General features: G+C 48.5%; 1 protein-coding gene across 1 annotated transcript in view; it reads left to right on the forward strand.

Moving 5' to 3' along the window:
* ZNF592 (zinc finger protein 592) overlaps positions 1–5,478 on the forward strand; it is a 33,860-nt gene extending 28,382 nt beyond the window's left edge. Inside the window, exons 6-8 of the mRNA XM_015406894.1 lie at positions 337–449; positions 2,141–2,276; positions 4,929–5,478. Of these exons, the coding sequence (XP_015262380.1) occupies positions 337–449; positions 2,141–2,276; positions 4,929–5,453 (774 nt within the window). The 3' untranslated portion in view covers positions 5,454–5,478. The remainder of the gene's footprint in view (positions 1–336; positions 450–2,140; positions 2,277–4,928) is intronic.
* Positions 5,479–11,942: the final 6,464 nt, after the last annotated feature.

An 11,942-nucleotide genomic window follows, 5' to 3' on the forward strand; every position in this document is an offset into this window, starting at 1 on the left:
TAGTGTAGAATGTAAGTTCGGGGACAGGGTTGAACCAGGATTTAAGGTCTAATGCAGAAAGGACCATATGTCTGAGAGCCACACAGTCTTGCCACAGACTCCTGCCCAAGAGCCTCGGGCGTGTTTACCGTGAGTCCACAGGCAGCCTCTCCTCAAGCAGGGTCGTGCGGCACATGGATGGCAAGCCCCTCTTTCTCCATCTCGCGCAAAGCAGCTCTGTGCCGTAATTTGAGGAACGGCTTTGCAAATCCAAATTTTGTTCTTCCGCCCTGACCAAAAGCGTACATTCCTAGCCTGCTCTTGCGGTTTCACTAACCAATTCTGTTCCTTTGTTAGAACATAAAGAGATACCCCTGTCGGCAGTGCGAGAAGTCATTCCACGCCTCCAATAGCCTGCGGAGACACACGCGCAACGATCACGACACAGCAAAAAAAGTTTATACCTGCCTGTGAGTAAGGGGGGGGGGAGGCGTCTTCCCCACAGTGAACCCCGCCACACCCACCTTTTGCTTCTTATCCTGTTTACCTTGTTTGTTGTCAAAACCCAGGGCCTTTTTTCGTAGCAGGAACTCCTTTGCATGTTAGGCAAACACACCCCTAAAGTAGCCAATCCTAATGAGTTTCTGCTGTTGGGTGTGGCCTGTTATGCTAATGAGTTCCTGCTGGGCGTGGCCAACTCGGGAGCCAGCCGGAACTCCGTTCCTGTGCGTTCCTGCCCAAAAATAGCCCTGTCTATATGTATGTTTGTAGTATATAATGTAAAAAAAACATTAAAAGTGTACCCTCGGGTACTAAAAAAATAAATAAATAAATACAATATAATTGAGTTAAGACAACATTAAAATACTTTAAAACAGTCAGAAAAACAGCACTGACTTCCAGATGACGGTTATTTCCACCAGCCCCCCTGGGTGGAGGGGACATGCAGGAATCAAAGGGAAGGTTGACGTCTGAGAGTGCCAAACCGTCACTGCCCTCAGCCAAATGTGGGCTCCCGAATCCCTGCTTTGTCTGAACAAAGGCGGTTCCCAGCAGGACCCAGACAAAACAGATCCTCATTCTGCCCGTGCGTTCCCTTCATGCATACCTCTTTATTTGTCCTCTAGAAGGGAAGCCGTTCTCCTCCTCTCCCCTGCCTTACTGATAAAGTTATGGCAGTTAAGTTGGGCCAAGGTCGCCCTCTGATACGACTGAGAATAGGAAGCTCGATTCTGAGCCTCTTTGGATAGAGCCTGGGCCTTTGGCGGTCGCTCCCGGCAGCGATCCCCGCGCAGACTTTTATGGGGAGGTGAGTGGGATGTCCGTGCCAGTTGCCTGAAGGCCATCCCATGAACCAAATCAGCCCTGGGAAGCCACCCGGCTGTGCACACAAGCTCGTCCGTGAGCGGCACCTGAGGATTTCTTCAAAAAGGAGCATTAGAGCCTACACTCAAATAGCATGCACAACTAGAGCAGAGTTACCTATTAAACCGGCGAATGTGTTTCCAACTACTTGTTGGCTGATTAATGATAATGGAGGGGAGGACATGTATAGAGGGGAGTTGGTAAGTGGGGAGAGCGGGCGTTTGGAATAAACCAAAGTTCTTTCTCTTACAAACAAAGCATGCGTCAAGGAATACACACAGTAATCAGCAGATTTCCTTAAACGTTTAAACAATTAAAAATACGGTTACCCTGACCCGGATAGCCCAGGCAAGCCCGCTCTCATCAGATCTCGGAAGCTAAGCAGGGTCGACTTTGGCAAGTACTTGGATGGGAGACCTCCTTGGAATACCAGCTGTTGGGAGGCAGGGGCAAGCCTTATTCAGCCCCCTCTCTGAACATCCTCCAGGCCCACAGTAGGGGTCAGTCACCAGAGGTTACCATGACTTCCAGAAGTGCACACACACACATATGAAAAATACAACCTCCTCCCCCCCAAAAAAATACAGTTAAAATTGGTCGTCCTGGAAGGCAGATAGAAGAGATTGGATTTATACCCCATCCTTCACTCAGAACCTCAAAGCGGCTTACAAACTCCCTTCCCTTCCCCTCCCCACAACAGACACCCTGTGAGGGAGGCGGGCCTGAGAGAGAAGTGAAGGGGAGGAGGAGCAAGACTGTGAACTTGAACGATCTTAATCTTGTCTTTACTCCGAAGGTACTGCACAGATGAAGTCCAGACGTTTCCTCAGATGTCTGCGCTGGAGAACCACATCAGCCTCATGCACGGCATCAAAAACCCAGACCATTCCCAGATATCCAGAGCCAAAGCCCCAGCGGAAGTCTTGACAAAAGTAATCTGCCATGCTTTACGTCAATAGTGGGTCAAGGGGCAGTTACTTTTTTTAATTTAATTTTTATTTATTTATTTTTTGCTTGGCAGCCTGGAGCATCTGGCGGCCTTCCCCTTTTGCTTGCGGCACATGGGAACCCCCCCCCAGTGTTCCCTCTAAGCTGAGTTAATGTGAGCTAGCTCTCAGTTTTTTAGCCTCCGGCTCACACATTTTTGTCTTAGCTCAGGAAGGATGGCTCCAGAGCAAACTAATTGATGGTGTAGCCAAATTGCTCGCTTACAACTTTAATGCCAGTAGCTCACAAAGTAGAATTTTTGCTCACAAGACTCCACAGCTTAGAGGGAACATTGATCCCCCCCCCCCGGCCCCCCATTTCTAGCCGATGCATTTTCAGCCATTGGTTTGCCCATTTTTGTGTTGTTTTTTCACAGCAAGCCCTGACCATGTACTGCAAAGATCAAACACTGTGCATTCAAACACAAAATCATTAGAATAAATTGTGCAAATCAGATGCATGTTTACATTTGTGATCTTCAGTGTGGGCGAAGGTGTTAGTGGCCTGCCCACAAGCTTGACACTGGAGCACGGGGGGTCCCCAGTGTGATGCCCATGGGTGCCGTGGCACCTGCTGACACCTTTTCTGGTGCCCACTGTTTTTAGGAAGTAGGCGGGGCCAGGAAGGGCTTTTGCCCAGCAAGGCTTCTGATTGGCCGCTGGAGATTTGATTGGCTGTGCACATTTTTTTAAAACGTTGCTTTTGCAGCAGCTGCTACCACAACACAAGGATCTATACCAGGGGTGTAAAACCTAAGGCCCATGGGCCGGAATCGGCCCACCAAGGGCTTCAGTCAGGCCCAATGTTCCCGCTAAGCTGTGTCTTGTGAGCAAAAATTCTGCTTTGTGAGTTACTGGCTTTAAAGTTGTGAGCCAGTGATTTGGCTACTGCATAAATCAGTTAGCTCTGGAGTCCTCCTTCCTGAGCCAAGGCAAAAGTGTGTGAGCTGGAGGCTAAAAAATAGTGAGCTAGCTCACACTAACTCAGCTTAGAGGGAACACTGGTCAGGCCTACAGCTCTCTTCTTCACCCCACCCCCTCCCCTGCCTGTCCTCACCCTTCCGAGGGAGGACTGCAGAACTTCCCAGCTGGCTGGGTCTTGTCTTTGCTGGTTTCTCCTCCAGCAGGAAGCACCTCTGGGCTAAAGCACAAAACAAGTTGCAAAGAAAATGTGGATTGGATTTTCCTTTAAGGTCTCTGGGCCCTGATAGACTACACTGAGACTGGAATGATAGCCTCCAGAGAGGAATGATAGTCCCTGGGAGTGACAGCTGCGTTCTGGGAATGGAATTCCTCTCTGGGGGCTGTATTCCAGTCCCAGAGTATTTTAACTGGTCCCAGAAACCTTAATGGAAAATTCACTCCACATTTTCTTTGCAACTTTTTTTGAACTGCAATGTATTTCAATGAAGTGGAGTTTCAGTTTCCAGGGTTTGTATGCCTGGTGAAGTTGTCTGCTTGCAAATAAAGAGCTGATGTTTTGAGCTAGCTTGTCTCTGCTGAATTGACCTGAGAATGGGTGCCTGAGTAAGTAGTCTAACCTGGGAACCCACAGCCAAAGGGGGACATTTCACTGGAGAGCCAATACCACTCTTAGGAGACCTGGGGGAGGGAGCTTGCAATGCCCAGCCATTTCATGTTTTCCTAGGCTTAGAGCATTTTATATTTTTAGTTTTTATTTATTTTTAGTTTCTGCTATGATCCTTGTGCTTTTTCTTGAGGTTTTATTTTAAAAATTGCATTGCGAAATCCCACTATCCCCCCACCTTTTGATTTTATGTAGGCATCTTTTAAGGGGGGGGGTTGGGAGCAGTGTTCCCTCTAAGTTGAGTTAGTGTGAGCTAGCTCACAGGTTTTAGCCTCTGGCTCACACATTTTTGTCTTAGCTCAGGAAGGAGGGCTCCAGAGCAAACTAATTTATGCAGTAGCCAAATCACTCGCTCACAACTTTAATGCCAGTAGCTCACAAAGTAGAATTTTTGCTCACAAGACTCCACAGCTTAGAGAGAGCATTTTTTAGAAGGTGTCAGTTATCAAAGACTGTTAAATAAAGTATGGCAAGGGTGTTACTGTTTTAAGCATGTTTGTCTTTTAAATTTCAAAAAAAACCTTTGTGTTTGTCGGTATCCTTTATAGTTAGTATCTTTGCTACCTGCCATTACATTTTATGACACACATGGACTGGCCTGACAAAATCCTATTCATGCCAGATCTGGCCCTTGTAACAAATGGGTTTGACACCCCTGATCTATACTGTGTTACTGAAGTTCAGCTGAGGCAGTCATATTGTGGTTGGCTCCGCCACCTGCGGCCGCCATTTTGTTGCTACGCCCACCATGCCATGAATTCCAAATATGCCTGCAGGCGGAAAACGGTTGGGGACCCGTGCTGGAGCATATTAATTATTCTTGGCAAAAACCAGTAGCAAGGTATGCAAGGTAGACCAGTTGCAGGCTTATTAAACTTCAAATGATACAATTCTCATTTGTTTAAAGGGCTGCTGTATTAAAGATTTACATCCCTGGTTCTTATAGGGAACTGGATCAAGCCCTTTGGAAACTCATGCAATAAAGCTCTGCTTTCTTGTTTGTTTGGCAGACAAAAACTCCAAAGAGGGTATCTGCAGACGGTTCAGAGCAGACCGAAACAGCCGCATCGGGATCTGAAGATCCACCAGCAAAAAAACTGAGAGCACACTGGAAGTGCGCAAAATGTGAGTTCTCGACAGCCTCCGAGACTGAATTTCAGGGGCACATACCTCGGCACAAGACGGACAGCTCCACTTTCCAGTGCCTGCTCTGCGGTTTGTGCTACACGTCCCACATCTCTCTGAACAGGCACCTCTTCATCGTTCATAAAGTCAAAGATCCGGAAGAGGAGGAGGAGGAGGAGGAAGAAGAGGAGGAAGAGGAACAGGAGCAGCAGGAAGAAGCAGGGGGTGGGAAAGAGGGACCGGACACGGAGTTGAACGGGAACGGACTGGTGGAGCCGAACGGGGAGATGAATGTCGGGGAGGAGGAAGCGGGCAGTTCAAAGGAGAAAGACTCGGAGGGCGATTCAGTGTCGCGGGACTCGGAGAAGCCGGCCTCTCAGAACAAACATTCAAAGTCCCCAAATGTTTAAGAATAGATTTTTGTGTGCGTGTGTGTCCCCCTGAGGTTTCGAGGGAGGGGGCGGGAGAGGGTGGGGATGGGGGGTCCACACTTCTTAAATATGCTGTTCATTTCTCGGAGTGGGGCTCTGCATTCCGTTCGTTTGGAATTAGCAAGGGAATCCGAAAGTCGCCACCGCCGCCGTCTCTGTAGCACTGAGTGTGTGACGAGGGGGATGGGTGGGGAGGATCCCCAGCCGAACCATGACCGAACCTTCGAGGTAAAGGAACATTTTTCCGCTGGGGGTTTTTCGTTTTTTGTTTCTTGGTCCTCCTCTCCCTCCCCCCCCCACTTCCAGATCAGAACAAAAGGAGCCCTTTCCCTTCAATCATGTGCCATTTGAGGCCCCATTCGACAGTTCGGCTTCACTTTCCCCCTCCCTTCCATCAAGTCTTCTGCTATTTTTGTCCCAGTTCCCCGTTCAGTTTTATGCAGCCGGGACTGTGCAAGCGTCTGCTAAATTCCCCTGCCCCCCTCGACCCGTCAGTCCACTGAGGGCTTCCCGGCCCCAGACTCGTGCTCGCTTCGCCTCTCAGCCATGCCGTGAAAAGCAATCCAATGGGTTTTGGGGGGTTTTTTTAATTGGCCATCTCTGGAGGAGATGCTTTCGAATCCCCAAGTGGGTTTTCTTTTCTGCACAAGCAGCATTTTGCATTGCTGCCTGTAGCTAGTCAGTTTTCCAGTGTTAGCCCCACCCCCCACCCCGAAATTGTGCCAGGGCAGCAAGGGCACCTGAGAGCAGGATGCCGTCTTATCCCCTCCCCCACCTCCGAGAGTTTTCCTGCATTCAGAACAGGGCGGGGGGGGGGGGGACATAAGACTACAGCAGAAGAAAGCAGCAGTTCGTTTTTGTGAACGGTTGGCCCCATACATTGCATGGGAGTTATACACAAACTGGGGGTGGCTACAGGGACTCTCCGGGGTGGGGAAATACAGTCCCCCGCCCACTGGCCCCTCTCCTCTTACTCGCCTAATTCTCTGGTTTCCCCACTGTCCAAATCCACCAAATCGCTGCTTTATATCTTTCCCCTCAACCCATTTTTGGCTACTCTGCATCCCCTACTTTGCTCATTTGTTTTCTGTTTTCGCAATTCCTTAACGCCGTGTCTGCACAGACCTTGCAAGAAAGCTGGAGAGGTATTTTTAAACTCCCTGCATATAGAGTCCCTATTTATATATTTTTTTTCCCCCTCCACACTCGCGGATTACCTGAGGTGCTCCTCCCTTGCAGAGTTGGCCACCGATTGCAATTCAATATATGATAGGAGTCTCACAGCACCTTATAGACCACTTCTTATTCCAGCATAAATTGTCTCGAACTAGAGCCCCTCGACACCCCTCGCCCAGGGTTGCAGCAGCTCATCGTAGAAGGACAGAATATTGGTTTTTGAGGCGACCCCAGTTTGAACCCGTCGGGTTCCTACAACTGTGTTTGCATAGAGTGATCCTGAGCCACCGCAAGGCACCATCAGCGCCACAGAAATGTTTGCTCCAACTTGGGGGGGGGGTATCACATTGTCCATCTGGAGTCAGTGGGCCTGGAGATTTTCAGTTCCATCTGGAGTCAGTGGGCCTGGAGATTTTCAGTTCCATCTGGAGTCAGTGGGCCTGGAGATTTTCAGTTCCCGCACGGTTGCGTTGATTTCATTTTCCCCCCTCCCTGCTGTCGCTTCATGTGTGCTTCCCACCTACCCCCGCCCATACTCTATGTAATAACTACTACTTTCTCTTTTTATATATATATATATATATTATATATATACAGTTTTTTTATGTTGAGTCAGACTCCTGCTCATTGTTTACTATAAATAATTTAAGAAAAAGAAAACCTATTTATCTTATTACATTTTGAATTGCTCACTTTCTCGTCGGAACGTGTTTTGATAAAAACCCTTTGTATTTTTTGATACTATGTACATTTAGTCTAGGGAATGTTTTACAGAGTAGCCTAGCGAAAGTAACGATAGCAGGGGAGGGGGGGGGTGTCATTCCCAGGCCTTCACATATCTTATTTAATTTGCAGAGGCATCCGTGCCTTGCTATAATGTTTACTTCAAAGTATTTCAAATAAAACCATCTAATAACGACTAGCTGTCGGGGTATGTTCGGTAATATCTCGGGCTCTTCCCAAAAGGTGAGGCACAGTGTAAGGTTGCCAATTCTGGCTTGGGGAATCCCTGGAGATTTGGGGCGGGGACCCGGAAGGGCAGAGTCTGGAGAGGGGAGGGAGGTCAGCAAAGGGTGTGACCCACCAAGCGCACCCGCCTAAGTTGCCGTTCCCTCCTGTTGTAATTGGGGAAGAGCTCCAGCCGCCTCCTGGACGTTTTAGTACAAAAACACCACACTGAGGCTGTAAGTAAAGGTAAAGGTTCCCCTTGCTCCAAAGCCAGTCGAATCCGACTCTAGGGTTGTGGTGCTCATCTCCGTTTCCAAGCCGAAGAGCCAGCGCTGTCTGAAGACATTTCCATGGTCATGTGGCCGGCATGACTAGACGCCGAGGTGCACGGAATGCTGTTACCTTCCCATGGAAGCGGTACCTATTTATCTACTTGCAATTTCTTGCTTTCAAACTGCTAGGTTGGCAGGAGCTGGGACCAGAGATGGGAGCTCACTCCGTCATGTGGCACTCGAATATCGAACTGCTGAACTACCGACCTTCCGGTCTGCAATTCAGCGTCTTCAGCACTTGAGGCTGTAGCACTGTGTAAAAAAATACTAATGGATCCGTAAAGCCCTAAGGATAGTCTTATTGAAAATTTGTAGTATAAATAGCTAACATCTCAGCTAACATATAATATATTCATACAAATTCAATATGGTCCACACAGGACTCCTTCGATAAATTCCAGCTTCCAAAAACTTTTTTTTTACAAAATTCCAGCTGAGCTCCTTCAACCAGGCGACATGCTCAAATCACCAAGAGCCTGGACTCCAATCAGGGACGACTGGGTTTGATTCCCCACACCTCCACATGCAGCTGCTCGTGTTCCCTCTAAGCTGAGTTAGTGTGAGCTAGCTCACAGGTTTTTAGCCTCCGGCTCACACATTTTTGTCTCGGCTCAGGAAGGAGGGCTCCAGAGCAAACTAATTGATGCAGGAGCCAAATCGCTCCCTCACAGCTTTAATGCCAGTAGCTCACAAAGTAGAAGTTTTGCTTATAAGACTCTACAGCTTAGAGGGAACATTGCAGCTGCTGGTGTGACCTTGGGTCAGTCATAAGTTCTCTCAGGGCTGTTCTCTCAAGAGCAGTCCTCAAAAGAGCTCTCTCAGCCCCACCTACCTCACAGGGTGTCCGTTGTGGGAAGGGGAAGGGAAAAGAGACTGGGTAAGCCGCTCTGATACTATGAGTGAAGGGCAGGGTATAAATCCAATCTCTTCTTCTTGCTGGTCTCACATCCAAAAGCTAACCAGAGCTGACCCTGCTTAGCTTGTCAGAGCTGAAAATCTCAGACTGCCCTGTGCCATCTAGGTTAGGGCAACTGAATGCATTACACTGCAGTCAATTAATTTGGATGCCATTGTACTATACAATCAGGAAGAGCTGGACTGAATGCCATTGAGTTAAGGAACTGAGAAGACACGGGTTTAATGAATGGCAGTGGGATGACCACCGTGATGCTCTCTCTCTGCCTTTCAAAGCAGAAATGCACTGGGCCCAGGGGCCATTTCCTGCAGGAGCGCACAGGAGCAGATCTCCGGCAGTAAAGAGCCCAGGGGGCAGGCACGTGCAACAAGCCCCACCCCCCGCTCCCAGCAGCCCTCAGTCAGAGCAAGAAACAGCTAGGTAAGCCCTCGCGCCCCCCAGCCCAAAACAGTCCAGTGGCACCTTTAAGACCAAGGTGTATTCAGGTACAAGCTCTCCCTCCTCTGTGAAGGACAGATCTACACGTTCCCCCCCCCTCCCAATAGCTAGCAATCCAAAACAGTCCAGTGGAGCCTGAGAGGTGGGTGTTGCCTTCTGACACACGTCTGGTGATGTCAGGGGGTGTGGCATATGCAAATAAGTTATGCTAATGAGCTCCTGCACCTCTTTTTCTACGAAATGACCCCTGACTGGGCCCATCGCTAAAGGGGAGGGAGGAGGACCAATTCTTCCAACAGTTCCCACTTTTGCCCTGCAGCTTCCCCATCATTTTGGAGAATGCCAAAGAGGCGGTCCTAACAGCAGGCTCTACAGAGCTCAAAAGACAGCGCATGTGTAGTGTTGACGCGCTTGCCATCTGGCGGGTGGGACCTTCTGCGACTCATGCAGGAAGGCATCTAAGGCAAGGTCAGACGGCTAAAGGCTCACTGGTTCTCCAATAAAACTGGTAATCGTGCAGAGTTTTAGAAACTCCTCGGTTTGCGGGGCAAGAGCGGTGAAACCACACAGGGATTTTTAAAAATAAAATGCAGATAAATTTGGCAGGGTGAGAAGTTTCTCTTTTGTGATAGGGCTTTGGACTAGCAGAACTCTGTTTCTCTAAAGAAGCTCCTGTGTTGTTAAACGCCTACTGAGCAGCAGCATACATTTCGGTAAATGCAGATTGGAGGTTTCTCCTGTTGAATTTCTGCCTGTTGTCTAAATTAAAAGGTGCAGCAGTGCAATGTACAAGTTTCCTTTTGTTGCATGGATCTGGAAGAAGTGTAGGGTTGCCAGGTCTGGGTTGGAAAATACCTGGAGACTTTGGGGGTGGATCCAGGAGAGGGTGGGGTTTGGGGAGGGGAGGGGCCTCAGCATGGTACAACGCCATAGAGTCCACCCTTTAAAGCAGCCATTTTCTCCAGGGGAGCTGACCTCTGTCAGCTGGGGATCAGGTGTAAAAGCGGGAGATCTCTGTTAGCGTATGAAGCGTCTAGTAACCACAGGTACCAGGTTGCTAGTGCTGACTATTCACAGTGGATTTATTTACACAGATATATACACAGTTCATATAGCACTCTCCAACTCCAAATCGCTGGACAATCCAGCAGAGTGCTCCGCAGCAAGGCATTCACAGAGTGAACACCTCTACAAGTACTTTACACACTTATATACATGTTCAGCACCAATCAGTGATCAGTGCTGACTCATGGTGACATCATTTTAGCTGATGCAACTGAGATGCAATCTTAACCTGGTGACATGATCATATGACTCCTTCTGCTGTCAACCAGATCAGAATGATCTCCACCATTTACTTTCTTAGGCTGTCATCTTGCTTCATACCTGATAGTATGCTGACAATCTCCAGGCCCCACCTGGAGGCTGGCAACCCTAAAAAAGTGGGCCCACTGTGCATTTTGAAAAATGGCAGGTAAGGGCGCAGGAGTGGCTTTCATGGTCTAAAACCAGACTCTAAAGGCATTTTCAAGACTAACCAGACTTCATTCCAGCATAATAAACTCTCATGAGTCAGAGCTTCCCCCATCAAATGCAATGGAGACTGCACTTTTACTTTTTTCCAATGTGATGTATATAAACTGTGATAACACATTTGCAAGAGTATTGGAGCGTACGTGCCTTTGCCATATGGGTGCCCACTCCAGTGCATCGGATGAAGTGAGCACTGACTCATGGAAACTTGTGTGAGTGTGTAAAGTGTCGTTGAATCACAGCTGACTTCTGGAGACCCCAGCAATGAGCTTTCAAGGCAAAGGAGAAGCAGAGGTGGTTGGCCATAGCCTTCCTCTGAAGAGCCTTCCTTGGTGGTCTCCCTTCCAAGGACTAACCTTGATTAGCTTCCCCCTGCAAGGGGCTTTTGAGGCAAGTGAGAAGCAGAGGTGGTTGGCTGTTGCCTTCCTCTGCAGAGACCTCCTTGGTGGTCTCCCATCCAAGTTACCAACCCTGCTTAGCTTCTCCCAGCAGGGGGCTTTCAAGGCAAGCGAGAAGCAGAGGTGGTTGGCCATTGTCTTCCTCTGCAGAGCCTTCCTTGGTGGTCTCCCTTCCGAGTATTGACCCTGCTTAGGTTTCTATAAGGTTACGAGATGTCCTCTTTTTAAAAAACATATCCAGTTTTTTGGTGTCCATCCTTTTCTGGGCTCTTTTTAAAAATCTGATGGAAATCTCCTCTTTAGGGGTTGGAAAGTTAGGAATATTCCAGGTTAGTAGCAATGATCACAGCTTCAACAGGAGGAATTTTTAAAATGAGATCTGTCATAGCGATCACTTGTTTGAAGCAGTCAGCCGGAAAAGATGTCCTCTTTCTTGCTTTTGTACAATAACAACCCTAGATATGATGTGATCCGGGTACACCATGCCGTCTCCCTCCCCCACGTTAACTTACACTGGACTAAATTTTGGTAGGTTCGTAGCTGTGCTGGTCTGAATTAGCAGACGAAAGCTGACACCCAGAATAAAACTCCGTCGGTCCTAGAGGCGCCACCGGACTCAAACTTCGTTGGACTAAATTTTGTTGCTCTCCGGGGACTTCTGTTTGGTCTTTCTGCAACAGATTTGCTAATACTGCAGCGTGAAGGTCTCGTAGTTTGCACCTCTCTA

This window comes from Gekko japonicus, unplaced genomic scaffold (assembly GCF_001447785.1).
Source record: "Gekko japonicus isolate JY-2015 unplaced genomic scaffold, Gekko_japonicus_V1.1 scaffold1207, whole genome shotgun sequence".
NCBI lineage: Eukaryota > Metazoa > Chordata > Lepidosauria > Squamata > Gekkonidae > Gekko > Gekko japonicus.